At 33.3% G+C, this 18,143-nt stretch overlaps 1 protein-coding gene across 1 annotated transcript; it reads right to left on the reverse strand.

The window, feature by feature from the left end:
- Positions 1-1,901: 1,901 nt before the first annotated feature.
- On the reverse strand, positions 1,902-18,112 carry LOC123307423 (acidic mammalian chitinase-like). Its single transcript, XM_044889722.1, has 8 exons — positions 17,978-18,112; positions 15,823-15,999; positions 9,191-9,402; positions 6,136-6,257; positions 3,027-3,339; positions 2,566-2,682; positions 2,361-2,488; positions 1,902-2,140 (listed from the first exon to the last, which is right to left on the reverse strand). The coding sequence occupies exons 1-8, from the start codon at positions 18,054-18,056 to the stop codon at positions 2,056-2,058; spliced, it is 1,233 nt and encodes a 410-aa protein (XP_044745657.1). The 5' UTR covers positions 18,057-18,112; the 3' UTR covers positions 1,902-2,055.
- Positions 18,113-18,143: the final 31 nt, after the last annotated feature.

Raw genomic sequence — 18,143 nt, forward strand, 5'->3', positions numbered from 1 at the left:
AAAATATTTATAGGAAAAAGCATTTTAGTATTACACGATTCTTTACCTGTAGCTGTTGTGAAATATGTATTTTCTTTATAAATCGAATCAGGAAAATAGTTGTATGCAATCATTGGATCTATAATAGAAATCGAACTACCGGAATCTATTAATAACTTACATGGTGGATTTTCTAACTTGATATAAGGAAGACTTGCAATTCTTTCGTCGTTAAAATTTAGGTCATGTGTGATTGATAAGCAGTTTCCTGAAAATTTTCATCTTTTATTTCGCTACATTGATTCTCTTCTGAATTACTGGAATGAACGTATTCATAATCTAGATAGCAATTTTCATTTGTTTGTTCATTTAGAAAAAATTCATTTTGTTCTTCTGTATTAGCTAATTCTTTCGATACAAAGTTTGGTGGTGCCCTTGCTCTGAAAGAATTTTCTTTAGGTTGATAGGTTGTCGTATACTTGATGATTCATTCGATCGCTTTTGTGGCAAAATTCTTGTTCTTATAGACATCGGTTCTGGTTTATCATTAGGTTTATAATGAGGGTTAGGTTTGAAAACGTTAGGTAGTTTACCGAATACTCGTTCATTATTAAAGAATTTTGGTTGCGTTGAATTCTGAGCAGGCTGTATACTTATAGGTTGACTTGGGAAATTCTGAATCGGATGATGACGTATATGAGGGCGTGTATTTTGTCTAGAAAAATTGGGGTTTGGAATGGAATGATAAGAGGTATAGTTAATCTTTTCTTTACTCTTATGAGCATTCTGTAAGTAAGAATTGAAATTAGGACTGAAACTTAACTGCTGTCTTTTTATCTCTCGATTTTCCAACATTTTGCAGGTATCATCAAAGTTTCTTTCATTATTTTCCAATAGATTTCTTACATTTTCATCAACATTATTATAAATTACTCTTTGACCAATTTTTTCCGAAATGTTTCTATAAATTACAAGTTCGTTATTGTTGAAACCTTGCATTTGTAATTGATAGTCATACTGCAGTTTAGTCTGTTTTATTCTTTCTAGGAAATTTAAAAGAGGTTCTTTGGAAGCTCTACGCATATTTTGGTACTCATCCTGTAATACGTCAAAATTAATTCTGAATCCAAATTTATCGATTGAAATTTGCTTCAGTTCGACCCAATTATTTGGAATTGGTCCTGAATTTATAATTATTCTTGCTTCGTCGATTATTCGTGATTTTATCATGGCGAAACAATAATGATTTATTCGGGCATTATCTGTTAATCCGAATTTTGCGATGTAATTTTCTATTTCCACTATAAATGATTGGAGTTCATGTGAGTTACCACTGAATTTTGGTAATAAATCTCCAAATAATTTTAAATCATTGATATCCATCGTATTAACTTGACTCACTGAAGGTTGCGTCATTGTTGTCTTGAGATTTTTGAATTTTTCAATTAAATCGTCTATCTTGAATGAAATTAGTGAGTTTGTTTCTTACAATAATTATGAAAAAAAAAAATCAAATATTCCTTTGGTCTAGGGAATAGAAAAACTAGGAGGTTAATAGATCAACTCACTTTCGTTGCTTCCGGTCCTGGTTTGAAGGGCGCTACTCGATCAATCCACAGGTGTGTTGCTCGATGTTGATAAGCTCACAAGCAGGCCTGAGAGGGTTCACCTTGTACTTCTTTTCAGGCATTCAGCCTTTCGTCTTGGACTCTTGCTCGCTCTTTGGTTTGCTGCTACTTTTGATCGGTTTCACTGGTTAGGATTGACGTCACAAATTTTCACAACTTTTTTGTTTCGAATGTTGCTCAAAGAAATAACTTTCACGTTTTCTATTTTTCTCTAGAATACTAGCAACATCCCATCCTCGTCGCCAGATATATTTTCTCAACTCGTCTACACGTTTTTTAAAAAAAATCAGGAAGAACTTTTACAAGCGGTTTATTCAAAGTCTTTACAATGAATCTTATCTACTAACTCTGTCTTATTCTAACACCTTACATCCTTAAATAGATTAATTATGGCTGATCAGCAGTTGGCGGTCAGTGCTTCTTCATTTACGGGATGTGCCGGATCGGCTTACATATTAGCGTACAACCATTTAGCCAGAGAGAATATAAGAAGGACTAATATTTGAGACATACTTCTATAAGGAGATTTATTCCTGGAACTGAAATTGTTTCCACTTGCCATATGTTTGCACAATTTCTATAATTACACAATTAATATTCTGGAAAGACCAGTTTTTTCAGTACCTACCAGTTTCGTCACTAGAATTTAAGTTATACCTATCATCATTGCTTTTCATCGAAATATCATGTTGGAAAAATTTCAAATAATTTCAAAAGATGTATTTTTTTTATTTCTACAATTATGTACTCAACTTATTTATTTCATCGTTGACTGCTTTCAAAAGAGGCCATTTTCCACCCCCACAAATACCGTTTGTATCATCAGTTTCAATGGACCATATCATGATACCAGAAATTCCTTCTTGTTTGATGTACTTAATCTGAAAAAATTAAAATTATATCCTATAGTCAGATTTTTTAGGCAAAATCATAAGAAACTTAATATGTACTCATTAACCTTTTCACGAAGAGACCTCTCATTATCGAAGCCAGCCCACATTTCACCATCTATCATGTAAGGGACTTTCTGTTCGTCATCCCATTTTATGATTCCTGATTTATGGAGTTCGCATAACTGCAAATAATTGAACCACAACGATAGTAATAGATAATAATCAAAATTATGACGAAGCGATTAGAACTGATAAAACAGTATTGAATTACAGACTAGAAATAAAAAGAATATATAAAGAAATAAAGCCACAAACTCTGGATTAGGAAGATCACAAAACGATCACAGGGGAAATATTTAATACACTAGTCCAGCAAACATTGAATCTTTTCATTTCCAATTAGAAACCAGTACCTAAATTGTGAAGTTTTTTCCATTCAAAAGAGCTCAATCTCTAGAATCTCAGAGAAATATCGATATTGAAATTTGATTTCAAATGAATTGATGAATAAATGGCATATGCTCACCTCCAAGTACCCAAGGGTACCAACGTTATCAGTGTACGGTCCTTTTTTCCAGGGCCCACTTGCTGCATCCCCAGGTAAACTATGAGAAACGTCAGCCATCTTAAATGTGTGACCATAGAATCCTGCTCCTAGAGATAACTTGTCTGGCGTTGCGCCTTTATTCCTCCAATTCCATAAACTTGCATTGCAATTCAAAACGCTTTGCTGCCATGAACTTTCTGAAGATGAACCGTATAGTGGCGCGTTCTGACCTAGCTTCCCTGCATATCCGCCATGAAAGTCGTAGCTCATCACGTTGATGAGATCGAATACTCTGTGTGGATAAATAATTAATGAAGAAGTTATATTACTCGTTTTTTCAATCTCATCTACACTACTAACAATACAGGATGGGTCTTAGACCTGTGCATACATTTTAGCAGTATATTATTGAGGTCAAAAGAGACACTTTTTCCCTAACCATTTTTTCCGTTTCAACCTTGATTGAAATATATAGCCCATTTTGAATTTTCTTAATGAGCTATGCAACCCCTGGAAACCTAACACATAAGTTTTCCATTTTTTTTACTGCTGATTTTCGACATAGTAGTGGTTGTGGCAGGACATAACGAGACGAAACATTTTATGAAAAATCGCCTGAGCTTCAATGAAAAAAATTAGTAAAAATTAATTCTCATTTCCAGTTGAATTCCGAACAGGTTAATATTCTTAACGAATTCATATAGTCAACAGTGTCCTCAGTAAATATAATAAAGAGATAAAGGGTTTTTCAACAAGAACTTTTTTTTCACTATGGCCCCACCGGGACTACATGAAAATTTTGGCATTTGGTTTTTGACATACCTATAGTAGGAACTTGGGAAATTGTTACAATGAATTCCATTTCACTCGAAAATCGTTTCAAAATAATAAAAATTCACTATGAAAATGGTGGATCTGTAAAAGTTTTACAGATCGGCCAACATAATCGAGAGATGTTAACAACCAAATTTTGGCCTATTGTTGAAGATATGGATATCACAAATATGTGGTTCCAACGAGACGGTGCCACAAGTCACACATCTACCGCAACAGAGGATTTATTGCAAACCAAATTTCCTGATCGCATAATTTCACGAAATTCAGCCAGTAAATGTCTAGCTCGATCATGAGATTCAACACCGCTGGATTATTTTTTATTGGGTTATGTTAAAGACAGAGTTTATAAGGAGCCAATCGAATCGATTGCAGCCTTAAAACTCAAAATTCGTGAAGTTATTAAAGAAATAGACCCACCATTTTGTCGAAAAGTGATTAAAAACTTTGATGAAAAAATCGACATCTGTAATCGCATTGTAATCTGTATTGTATAAAGATTTTATTCTCAGTAGATTGGACCTCTTTTATGTTTTTGATTAATTGCAAACAAGAAATTCTTTTTAGGTCATATTCAGAATTATATGGCATTGTTATATTTATATATCCTTCTGCTTGATAATTTTGGATAACATCTTTATAACCAATCAGATTAGAGAAAAAATAGTTTTTCTCAACCCTTGGGAGCAGGAACATTTTCTAACAATGTTAATAATTACTGATAACTTTCACGTCCTACTGATGAGAATAATGGTTGATAATGTTAATAATGAGAAGTCAATAAAGTGTCAGAAATTTTTTTAATTTCTTTCACGTTTTTTAATTTTCTACTGAATAAGCACTGGTCCACTGGTATATCTATGGGAGATGATTCCCAAAATAAGGGTCCTGAAGCGTTCCTCGAACAACTAAAGATCAGAAAAATCACTTGGAAGACTGGACCTGGTCGAAAGACCCTCCCAGTCAAAAGCAAGATTTGGCTATAAGTACTGTAGGCATTTCTAACGACCACCACCAAGATCAGCAGAAGATTTTTGACGCAGAGATGATATTCCTCCCAGTGCAATTGAAGAACAAGTTATGTATGTACCTATGATTAATTATTTTTCTTAAGTTATCATCAAGTCTTCGAATAAGTTTGGATGAAAGCTTTATTATTCACTTTTTTCTCGTTTTCTGCTCTGTCTGTTTGTTTCAGATATAATTTCGAGGTGAAGACAAGATAAAGAAGCCCTTCAGTATTAAAAGCTTATTCTGTAAACATAATTGTCATCACTACACTACTCTCGGGGAGACGGGGTTTGTTTACTGAGGTTTGCCCCTAAGCTCTTGTATCATACTCCAAATTATATGGTACCCCGTTACACTAACCTTTGCTAAAACTCATGCATATGCTATATTTGGGATAACCAAAAATGTATTGCTTACATTCCAAAGAATATATATCTACCTATATATGAAAAGTCAAATAGAAATAGTTTATTTTTATAATATTTGAAAGAGGTTCAGTAATATCCGTCTAATTTAAGACAAAAATAAAACTTTCTGTCAAGCCCTGCGTTAACGCAGTCGGCATGTAGGTACCCACATTCTTACTCGGCAATGTCAAATGCAAGTTTGAGAACATCAAGTGGTGTTGAACCAAACATTATCACTTGTTGTTTTAACAAATGGTTTTTATTTCGATTTATATATCTTTCTGTATCTAAAAAAAAAAACAGAAATGCCTCAATGAAATTTCATATTTTTATTAGCAATTTTATTTTTTGATCCCAAATGTGGAAATGAATGAGTAAGTATTTTAACATCAGGTTGATGGCTATGATCGTTATTAAAAATAAAAAATGGCAGATAACTTAGGCTTTAGAACAGGGGGTGGTCCAATCCCGGCAACCTTCCATTGATTTCCTTCAGTCCACATAAAATATTGTTTGCTAATGAATCAATGGAAGTATGCACATTATACTTATACAATATATGGCAATAGAAGAGACAGAAAAATGAAGTGAGAATACACAAGAATTCGACTGAAAGTATATGGAAGGGATAATCAAAATAAACTATCGATCTATTGAACATAATAGATAATTTTGTCAACTTTGTCGTCTTGAAAGTTTTCGTCAAATAATTTTTAGTGAAACAGTTCTACCTTTTGTTAAACAGAAAATACACACCTTCAAAAGTACCCTCATGTCCCTCACCCTGAATTGTTATTGTGCAGTTTCGTTATCTGGATTATAAAGAAACTACTCACTCGTTCATTCCTTTCACATCGTACCCAGCATCCTCAGGATTATAAGCTACTGCTGTTGTCACTAGTCTTCCTTTGGGTTCAAAAACATCCTTCAGAGCTTGAGCCATTTTCAGTAGAAGAGGCTACAAAAATAAATATACAACCCAAGATAATACATAAATTTGATTTTCAGAAGATAATGACAGAAAAGAGAGTAGAAATATCGCCTCAAATGATCTAGGGTAGCCTATCTTGAAGGGTAATGAGGTTTAATAAGACCTTGTTTAGAAAGTTATTCGATTGCATTTTCAAAAATACCGTACACTCGACCGTTTTTGCTAGTACTTACAAAAAAGAGTCTTATTATAAAAGCATATTGCTATCCTCATCAAGTTGATTCTCTGAACTTGCTGTCATCATAATAACGGATCTGTTATTTCTTCGAACAGATTCAAGTAAATATTACCCTAAGGAGTTTTTAAGTACATATAGGTCCAAATACTATTTCCTTAAATATCACTTTCTCTTACAAAATGTAGTTTTCATCACTCCAGTAACGTCAATTTTGTTTTTTAAAACGACAATTCAGAAGAAAATATTTAATATAATCTGTTTGAAACCTGACAGCTTTATTTTATATTTGCATTCATCAAAATAGAAAGATGATTTTTTGAAATCTTATTTGAGACAATCCACACAAACTTTCCCTAGTATGTTAAAATCTCCTCAAAATAATATCTCCAATATAATCGAAGAAAAATTGTACGCGAAAACCAGGGGAGAAGTAAAATTCAGTTTTAATTCAATGTCAAGGAAATGTCAAGGCTCCAAATGAAATATTCAGAACTCAAAAAAGAGACATGAGAATTATCAACAAAGTCAGGTAAAGAGCATCTTGCAGGGGTTTTTTTAGGAGCAGTGGTTTCTTAACTTTTGTTGCAGTACATGTTGAAGAATGTCTTGTGTTTCTTTTCAAGAACCAAGAATATTTCAGAGAAAATTAAGCATCTCATTCTCACAATAGTATACTCCATACATATTTATTTTAGCAGTCGGTTGGCCATGAAATAATTTTCACAAGTTTTTGTAACTAAAACGGAGTAAGGTTGGCACTCATGAAATGTCGTTAATTATAATGATATAACGCCGTTGCCACAAGTAATATCAAAATTACATTATTACTAAAATGCCGAAAATGATTGAAAAAGAAAGAAGACAGGGTTTCAGGAAGTGTTATTTAGAATTTAGGTCCGCTCATTCAAATAGTTATACCCTGATATTCTAAAATCCACAATACGTCAGACGGTAGCGAACATATTCAATGTGAGAGAATTTATATAATGTTTCATCTGAATCTAAACGACTTATATTTCAGCTGAATATTTCCACAATCAGAAATATTGTGGATGAAGAGGATGACAAAGAATTTCTTTCTATTGAGAGACCCAAAAGAGTGGTGGCATTTGAGAATTTTATGTTTGAGTGAATTAATGCGAAAAGTTTACTACAGGATTTTCGATTAATGTCATCCTAGAACAAGTTCCCGAAAATTAATTTTTCTATTTTTCATTTGACTTGTCCTATACATTGCAAATGTCTTAAGGTACCAATAAATACCTATTTATTATTATTATATCAATGTATTAAGATGAACAGCCACAAATACGCGCCAATTGTCCTGTTATAAACAATTAACAGGAATTCATGTGAAATTTTTGTTCAAAGGTGAAGTTCATCTTGACTTAAAACTTCCTTTAATTTCATGTTCTTATATTGATGCAAGATGATTTTTGTTGAAGAATTTTACATGCTTGTAATTATCTGTTAATTCCTTCGGGAGATACTCATTCCCAACCACTACATTTTCGGGTTGATATTTTTGAAATCTACAACTGATGTAACTTATTCAAACTTTAGCCAAAGAAGATAACGAACCTTAACTCTCCTCAAGCTAGTGCATATTATGATATTATACTGATCTCTTGTATTTTCCATGCAAATAACTGGACCTTCTATTATGTTCGTTACATATTTTCCGAAGAGATTCGACATTGTGATAAAATACGTAATAACAGAAACTTTTACGTAGAACGGTATTAAACCCACTGGATTTAATACTCAATGGTACTATACAGAGTGATATGTTTCAAATTTCCATGGCAAACCGACTGCTAAAAAGCGAATGGAGTATAGAAGCTGCAATTTTGTGTACCCTATTCATAGACCTACAGTTACAGAGAAAGGGGCCAAGGCCAAGTATGTTTGTATGAATCTTTAACATAAATTACCTCTTCAATTTAAGTAAATAGACAACAAATATGTTTTCAAAAAGGGATTACATAAACTGTTAAATCAGCTGGAGCCTAACACCTTGCTAGAGTACCTAAATGTCTCTCTGTAATTACTGAGTGCAATTTTGTGTTTTTGTTTTTCTTCTGAAATTATTTCGTTTTGAATGTGTGTATACATGTATTGGATTTTTTTGAAATAAACATTATTATTAAGTAGGTGATCCAAGTGCTGGCGACAAAAATCGGCAAGAGTTTTGTAATGGCTCAAAATCAACTTAGTTTAGTGTTAAGGGTGTACACATTAGTCAGCAACCACTCGCAAGGTCCTGACTATTTTGTTCTCAAATAATATTTGATAAATAAGCAGTAAATGCATTTTTAGCCATCACAAAACTATTGAACAGACATCGCTACGGCAGCAACACATGTGGGTTTAGCTGATCCCTAACAACCATAAGAATAGAAACCAATATCTACATCAAAAATAAAAAAATCGATTTGAGAAATTGACCTGAGTCGTAAGTTTTTTTATGTTCTTGTCATTTCTATTCGATATCGGTGAATTAATTCAGTATTGAACTTATGTGGATTATTTTCTTCATCTGAATTAGCCTCACTATCTCTCTTTTGTGAGTTATATTATTGATTTTCATTTTTGTTTAAATTTTTTTGCCAGCTATACTCTTGTGGTAACATATTTATGATGGAATTGAATAAGTTAGGTTTTTACTCGAGTGGTTTTTAAAAACTATAGTTTCCTTTAGAATAGTTTTCTGGCCTCTTACCTTATCATATGGATATTCCCAATCGATATCGATACCATCAAAGTTGTATTTATCCAAAAATTCTTCGCAACTCTCCACAAAATTAGCGAGTTTTTTCTCGTCTGCAGCAACAGCGGCAAAGACATAGGGGGCTGCTGAAGCTCCTCCGACACTGAAGAGGAGTTTGAGGTTCGGATTGATTTTCTTCAAGTCAGAAACTTTCTGAATATTACCTTAAAAATTTATCTTCATATTATTCACTCCACTCGTAGAACATTTAATTTTTCAGTTGACAAATTATTTATCGATGTGATATGAATCAAGGAGGAAAGTTCATCATATTGTACTCAAATTATTTCAATTCAATGTTTTTGATATTCTATACAAAAATACATGTGAATGAATAAATGAATGAAGGATACTTCTAGCTTCTGGACTAAATTGACGAGTTTAGAGAAGTTCAATTTTAGCAAGGAAATATAAACAAGCATGAAGAAAAAAAGTTGGAGCTGGAAAAGAAAAACCTCTATATAAATTTCTTTCAGGACAAAATTTATTCATTTATTCGAAAGACTAGATGTCATCGTATCTGGCCATATCTCAAGTGAAGACGTAGCTGGCAAAATTACAATATCGTGAGAAATACCGTTACTCACTTCGTACAATGAAACAGTTGTGTCTTTAGGGAAGCCTCAAGTGGTGTATTCCCTTTTTAAAATTTTGTCTCTTACGTCTTTGACAGGAAAATCGATTGAATTTGAAAAGGACGTTCAATGTCAAATTTAATTTTTCATGAGTAACATAAGAAACGAAAAAAAGCATCAACAGACTTTAAACCATATCGATCCACTCTGTACGTCCTTAACATTCATAATTCTTTTTTATGTACCTATCACTTAATAAAGTTCTTCTTATTTTGAGTTTTGTTTCCACCTACATCCATTTATGGTGAGAAATCTATTACATTATATTAGTAAAACCATAACTCCCTAAAAGTCCATTCCCAGATGGCGTATACAATATACAAGGCAATTTGATTGGATTATGGATGCAGCAGTTGGTTTTATGATTCAAGAAGAAGGAAATACCTTCCATCCTTCTTGTTGTTTCACTTCGGAGTGTCCTATGAAGTGGTGTTGTCCTATTAAGTGACAATGTAACCGACTGCGGGATTTAAGCATTGAAAATCTGAATGTACATAGATAGAAACTATGACCAATTTTCAGTGCGTTATACCGGCTGAAGGCTCATTTACACGGGGAGAGTTTCTCGCTTCGAATATACAGTCCATTCAAGAATTATTGACATCCCAGTAGGCCTTGAAAGACCCGACGCAGCTCATTATCTGGCCAAAAAAGATCTTCAATAATTTCTATAGTTTCAATCACAGGACTGGAATATATAAATATAACCTAGAATAGTATTTAAAAGAAAAAATATCGAAATTCAGAGCATCATTAATCAGCATTCAAAATTGATACAATTATTTTTTCAATTTGTACGATTAAATTAAGAACATAAAAAACAGTACAAAATTCAAATTATCGTCGGTCAGTGCATAGAATCACATATAGATCACTGTTTATTCAAAATATTAACCTAAATTTAGCTACACAAAATCTCAACTAATGGGCTATTACGAACTTAAATCCAATTTTCCATAGCCACCCGACATGTCAATCATTCTTGAATGGACTATACGATAATCGAACATAATATAGTTGGGGAGAGGGAAATTCGGGATTTACTCGAGCGTGTCAGCGTGACAGCCTGTCAGAATAGTAAAAAAAAACTATTATTTCCGCCGACCTCTTAATAATAGTACTGTTTAACGTACACGAAATTAGCTGTTAATAAACCCTTTTATTGATTAATTTCCTATTAATGCATTATTGTCATGGGTAATCGAACATAGAAGTATTCAGCAGCTTCCCAAATAATTATTTCATTTTTATGTAGCATTGATTTTCGTAGTACCTAGCGGGTGAATTGAGAAAAGATGAATTGTGGAGGTTGCAGAAAAATTATGATGGTTAGAGAGTAATCAATATATCTATTTACTACAACTCCAGCTTCCACCAGCTCCACACATTCTTTAACAGATATAATAGGGACTGATATCAATGTAATTTACTCAAAATGTCACAACTCGAAAATGCCCTCTATGGACTTCTCGAATTGTTCGATCGGCCGCATAAATATCCAACATTCCGATATGAGCATAGAAAATTTATAAGGTGTCAAATTTGACTAGGTATCGATAGAAAATTTTTGCAATCGAGATTTCACATTGAATTCGAAATGTGGTCGACGGAAAAATCTTGTAATAAACTCGTTTATTAATTGAGCGATTAATGATCTCGAACATTAACGTGCTCGCTTCGCTCACACGTTAAAATATCTCAATCATTAATCGCTTCTATTAATAACCTTGTTGATTAAATAACTTTTGTACGTGACGAAAATGTGTGGGAGGGCGACAACTTGCGAAAAAAAACGTCACGTTTACATTCTCGAGCGCGGTGCCTTTTTGTCTTAATTTAAAGCTGATGATTCGAGAATAACTGAAAAAATATAATCCGACAGTTTCAGCAAGCCGAAATGCTAAAAATGGCCATAAAGGTCACAAAAATCAATTTTTTTGAATCATCTCCTCTATTGGTCTTCAAATGGTTTTCGCATTCGTTATTTGTATAGCTCAACATTTCCTACAAATTTTGTCCGAAGCAATTCTCTTTACGCTTGAAGATATATGGCAATGAATATACATTAGACTGGGTTTCTACATTGACCTTGGTCTTTTACATGTGCGGCTAAGCTCCCCACACTTATCACCCTCTAGCTCGAAAACATTTAAGGTTATGAAAAATTGCTTCAGACAAAAGTTGTACAGAAATTTATTATATACAACTTTCATAATGAATACAGAAAGGATTAGAGATACAGGAAGGGAGATAGTTAAAAAATGCCTTGATATCATCTTCAAACTGCAGACGCTTTCCCCACCTCTGAAAGTTAATACATCGTAAAACTTTTTCTTCTGTCTACCTTCTAATCTTCAAAATCCACTAGGTCCCTACGACGCTCGAGTAAATCCCGATTTAGCATCGTCTGCTCCCCAACTAATATAAAAACTTCAGCCATGTAAACACATTTTCCAAAAATGACAACTGCGATTTTCAGATCCTCAATCGCATGCTAGTATCGCATACGATTTCTGGACCAAAAAGAGGCGAGAAAATATCCCCGTGTAACTGGGCCTTAATCGAAAAAACCTGCAGAGGTGAATCAAACTACATTTTTTGCAAAATTTCATTAGCTTTCATTGAAGTTATCAGTATTTTTCTGTTGCATGCGTCTTTTGGTCGTTTTAGGAAAGAAATCAAGTCTGATGTGAAGTGAAGCCATACCCGAACCTTGATTTTCGGATTTAGTATCACAGAAACATATAAATTCGTCGCGAAAAATTCTTCACCAATTTTTTCCTGAATCTACAGGGTGATTCTTTGATTTGTACGAATATTTCAATAGTAGATTCTTTTGGTCAAAATAAACACTACTTTCCAATACCAGTTTTTTCGATTCGGCCCTGATAAAAAGATAGAGCCATTTTCATAATGGAGAAACAAAATTCCCTTCAGAATACCAAGCTAAATCTATGCACTACCCATCAATCAGAGTTGTATTCAAAGTACCAACCCAATTTTTCAAATTTCACAGATATTTATAAATTATCATCAAAATTACTCGAAAACGGCGTATTATACGAGAAAATGTGAAGAATACTGTTATTTTACAAAACGATCTAATATTCTTTAGATAGAATAAGTTGGATTCAACCAAAGTACCCAATTTTCCCAATATCACAGAATATTCATTAGAAAGCGTCCAACTTAGTGTCAAGAGTTGGGTTTTTTGAATTTTTGGTATTTTATGGTACGTAACGGTTTTAATGAGAAAACTGGCCGATGTGGGTGATTTCTTGTGTTCAAAAAAGATTAATCAAATAAATGAGAAAAAAATCATTCTATAAAACCGCTTGTGAGATAAAACTGAAAATAACATTCTTTTATGGTTTTTCAACAGCCTGTATCTTTCAAACTAAGCTGATTCGGAAAAAAAAGGTAAAAAAAGTGTTTCTTTTGACCTCAAGAAACTACTGTCAAAATATTTGTACGAGAGTCACTCTGTATTGTTTTCAGTCACCTAATGACTGAACTATTAGGCTTTCAATTTGAAATATTTTTCAGAGGGATTGATGATTTTGGAGTTTGTAACAACACAATAAGGACGTAATCAATGAAGAGAATAGATATGAAGTCGAGTAGAGTATGGACAAACAGAAGAGCGTTTGAGAATTCATACGAGATCAAAAATATTGGAATTTTTTGGAATCTCCCGAAATGAATAATTAGCTTAGCGGAAGTTACAATATTGAGATCAATTTCATAACGTCACATATTTCAGGAAAAAATCTGTTATTACACTTGGTTTGGCTTCATTCATTTTCGTGCCACGTTGAAAAAAAATCATTTTTCTGAAATAATATGCATTGATCCTATGATCGAATCGTCCCTACTTATTCAATCTGAATTCGATATCCCAATAATCCAGTGACTAATTCGGAAATGATAGTATCATATCATGAAATTAGTTGAGGCAATCTCCAGGTTTCCTTGATAGCTTATTCGAATGCTCTAATGTATAGGGTGCATCTTTATCGATATCTTTGAAGATTAAATAATCGGATATCTCATTCAAACTGTTCAGATTTTGTGATTAGAGCTTTTTATCTTATTGTTTAAAAATGGAAAAACCAAATATTGCAAACAGTATTTTTTTATTGGCCTCTCATATCATTCAACCAAGATAGGCAACAGAGACATCACATTTCATTGCAAAAAGAAAGTCCTAATTTTGGAAATCGAACAGTGGGTGCCCTTGAAGTTAGCACCCAGCGGAATGCGGTGTTTTTCTACTAAAACCTTTGAGGTACAAACGAAAATTTTGGTGTTACAAATAGTTACTAACGACTTACTAATGAATGCAAACAAAAGTTTTTTCATTTTCGAAGAAGTGGGTGGTAACTTCACGGACACTCGATACATGCTTGGCAACGCAGAATAAGGGAATTGTACACTAATAGCATGTTTTGCCTATTCTGAGTAGATTCGACTGCATCAATAATTCGTTCCATCAATTATTCTTTATCATTAATTTCCACTGCGTGAACTTGCTGTTTCAAATGTCCCCATACAATATAAACCAAAGGATTCAAATCAGGTGATCTCGCTGGCCATAGCACCTGACCAGGCCGACCAATCCATCTACCATTGAAATTTTGCTTCAACCAGGCGACAACATTTCGTCGTTTCAACTTTGAGACAAATTAAGAAGGGCAGCAATGCGTCTAGTACTAATTTTCGGATTATCGAGCACACAATCTGTCACTTCTACTTCTCTCATAGCATCATAGTAATTATTCCGGGTAGAACAACCAGCACCAGTACGAGAAATGCCAATTCCAAACTGTCGAAGCCTTTGATAAGCGTCAGAAAACATCCAGCGAGATGGTTGTCGTCTATTAGGAAATCTCATGTTGTACTCCCGACAAGCTTTTTATGCGATGCCATCACAAAAACCGTACACAAAAAAAAAATATCTGCATATTGTTCGTTAAAAAACTGCATGTTTAACAGAAGGACTGAACCAGCGAAGCAACCCTTAAATTGGCAAACAATAAGTGTTCTGTCACCAGGTGATATTCGTCTAATTTATTTCTAGGCTTATTGTAATTTATGAAATTTAATTAGTTGCATACAGAAATATTAATTTCCAAAAACTCGAAAGACGAAGACTCAGCGGCCAAAAATTTTTATTTATGTTTAATCAAGAATATATGTCCATTGAATTAAGCAGTAAAAATTCAAATTATCTTCAGTCAGTGCATAGATTCATAATACGTCTATAGCTCATTGTTTGTTTTCAATACAAACCTGAGTTCCGCAAAACAAAATCTCAACTTATGGGCTATTACCAACACAAATTCGATTTCCATAGCCACCCGAGATGTCAATCATTCTCGAATGGACTATACCTACCCAATATTTGTCATTAACAATTGTAGCAAAAACTTCAATCATCATCAATAGTTTTCAATTGTTTTCATTTCATCCCCATAAATCTCAAAAACAGATAGCTGCAGTACCTAGTGATATGATAAATTGCTGAGTGTGAGTGTGTTTATTCATTTTTAGGTGGATATTTGATCTGACAATCAAACGGCTATCGACTACAGTCTTCCAGCCAGTTGAATACAGTTTTTTTGAAACTATATCAATGAATAACATTTAATTTAAACTTGAAATGGCGCCATCTATACAGTTTTCATACTCCTCTTATAATTGAAGAGGGTGTTTAAATAAGTGTGCATAAGACTGCGCATTATATTGGCATATTGATTATATCTGGACTTTTGTCTGTGAAGTTTTATGGAGTCTTACCCACTTAACCATTTACCACTTTTATTGCAAATTTTTCCAAAATATCAAGCATTTTTTATATTCAAATTTGACTATTCCGCTCTGCGATATATAAATTTGACGAATTTATTATTTTCACAAGTGAAAATAATTACTCCAATTGAATCTTACCTGATTTAACATCCAAATCCTCATCAAGGTAAGATAATTTACCATCGTCTTCTTGCTTGAGACTCAAGAAGGAGTAGAAAATATGTGTGCATAGGTTCGGATCTAGATCATCTCCTATGACCCTCGCATGATCGGGTCTTTCTGCAGCCCAAGAAGCATAGTAACAATAGACGTTAACTGCAACAAAAATAATATAGGGAATAAAGAGAAGACCTTCAGAATGGACTGACTGACGATGTCAGAAAAAACTAAAAAAAGTCTACTCATTTGCCGACGCAACGTGCTCATTCTGATTGGCCTTATTATTTCATTCGTAAAAACATTTTATCGGTGTTGATTGTTTCTGATTTAATTCTCAGCTTTTGTGCATTGTATTTTCAAATTTGTGAGATTTTTTTTTACAGAAAATAGAAATTAAGTTTCTTCACCCTAATCAGCTTTAAAAAACTTTCAAGATAGCGGAGCTTCTGATCGGATTATGCATATTTTTATAACACGAAACCTTATTCACAAGAAATCGAGAAAATGATTTCCATAACAAACATGTGTAGTCAACAAAAAACCCCCACGATGTAGGTAGTCCTTTTCATCGCCATCAGTGTCAAGTGTGGGTTTCCTACCCTTTTACCAACTCAATTTGGCTGTATCATTCCACCCAACATTCATGTTTGCAACATACTGATGCTACTTTTGCTGCTGTCTATAACAAACGTTGAATAACATAACGAAAGTTTCTCGCGATTTCCTGTACGCAGTCACACCACCACGCACATTCTTTATCCTTCAATTTGCAGTCAGATCAAGATTAGAATAGGCGCGCCTACAATAATTTTTTTGAAATAATTGAATGATTTGAAAACCGTTTTTTCGATTTTCACTTCTCAACACCGTGGATCCGCATAATCCAGCCGAAATTTTATTCAACAGGTTCGAAATTTACAAAAGATAAAATTGAATAACTGTGGTGCATAATAGTAGATAAATCCGAAATGTCACATTTATTCACGTTATAGGTACTCATTTGCACGTTATTGAAATGTTGTCAAGCAACATTGTTTCAAGAAACTACTTGTAACGAATAGTTTTCAATATCCACATACGTAGAAGTATCTCGTACTGTTTTTCATTATTATTCGTTTTTCCTTTATATGACGTATTTCTTCTTCACAATCTTGTATTGTAATTTATGAAATAAAGGGATTACTTACTTACTTATTCATTTCAGATATTTGCAGAAAATTTCACGAAAAAAGTTCGATAAGAATGAGTCCACCGAAATTTTCCTTCAAGCAATAAATATATATATAATATTGAAGTAAATTCTTTTTGACTGGTTTCACAGCTATTAAAATTTCATCGACATTGATATTTCAGGTTTCATCCCATTATCAAAAACGAATAATTTTAATACAACTGACTCCAAAGATCTCGCTGTTAATATTGAATTAGGTATAAATACAATTTAATATTCAAATTAACAAAATTTAGAAAAATCATAATGTACGAGAATAATCTCTTATACAATACTGTAACGATTTTGTATATTGGTATTCTAGTCAAAGAGAAGTTATACCGTCTGTTTCGTTTTGAAAAGCCTACTCGGTTTTCTTGTATAATAGATTAATACAAGAAATGATGTTGTGTGCATATTTGAAGACTCTTCGCCTAGCCGGAATGTACTAACGTGATAAAATGAATCAAATCCGATGCAATATGGTTCAAATCAGCAAAAAGCAATTGAGGCATATTGATATGAGAAGATATTGAAAATAATCTGTGCAATAAATGAGTTATATATTTCAATCGAGCTATCAATGAAGTTCTTATACTTCCCAAAAGAAGCCAAGAAATTTCATAAAAACTTGACTGTTCATAAAGAGAGTTCCACCAGAAATAATTGCTGGAAATTAAATGAGGGTACACTTTGGGCCTATCTCTTTTCATTATCGATAACTTATTAGACTCAACTGAGTAGGCTGAATATTTATTCCTAGTTGCAAAAATATACTATGGTGAAAAAAAGTTATACCTGGACTGAAAAGGAAAGTTCGAATCAGATCAATAAATCCTACCCAAATTTAAAGGTCCACTTACAAAAAAATACTTTGTAGATCAGTGCCTTGAATAAGAGTTCAATAAAATCTTTGCAACTCACCAGCTTCTGATTTTTCGACCACAAATCCACACGATAGAAGAACCACGAAGGAAGCTATTATCTTCGATGAGAATATCATTTCCCCGGAAAAACGTAATGAAAACGTCCTCACGAACAAATGGTTGTTTCATTTTTCTTGGAATCTCTTATAAAATTTTAGCTATCA

The sequence above is a fragment of the Coccinella septempunctata genome, chromosome 2 (genome assembly GCF_907165205.1).
Source record: "Coccinella septempunctata chromosome 2, icCocSept1.1, whole genome shotgun sequence".
Classification (NCBI taxonomy): Eukaryota; Metazoa; Arthropoda; class Insecta; order Coleoptera; family Coccinellidae; genus Coccinella; species Coccinella septempunctata.

What these genes read in the sequence shown, in the direction of transcription:
- LOC123307423 (XM_044889722.1), bottom strand. Translation starts at nt 18,056, where the DNA reads ATGATATTCTCATCGAAGATAATAGCTTCCTTCGTGGTTCTTCTATCG. An exon ending in GATGTGAAAGGAATGAACGA is followed by an intron (nt 3,340 to 6,135) that starts GTGAGTAGTTTC and finishes TTATCCACACAG; the next exon opens with AGTATTCGATCTCATCAACG. An exon ending in AGAGGTCTCTTCGTGAAAAG is followed by an intron (nt 2,489 to 2,565) that starts GTTAATGAGTAC and finishes TAATTTTTTCAG; the next exon opens with ATTAAGTACATCAAACAAGA.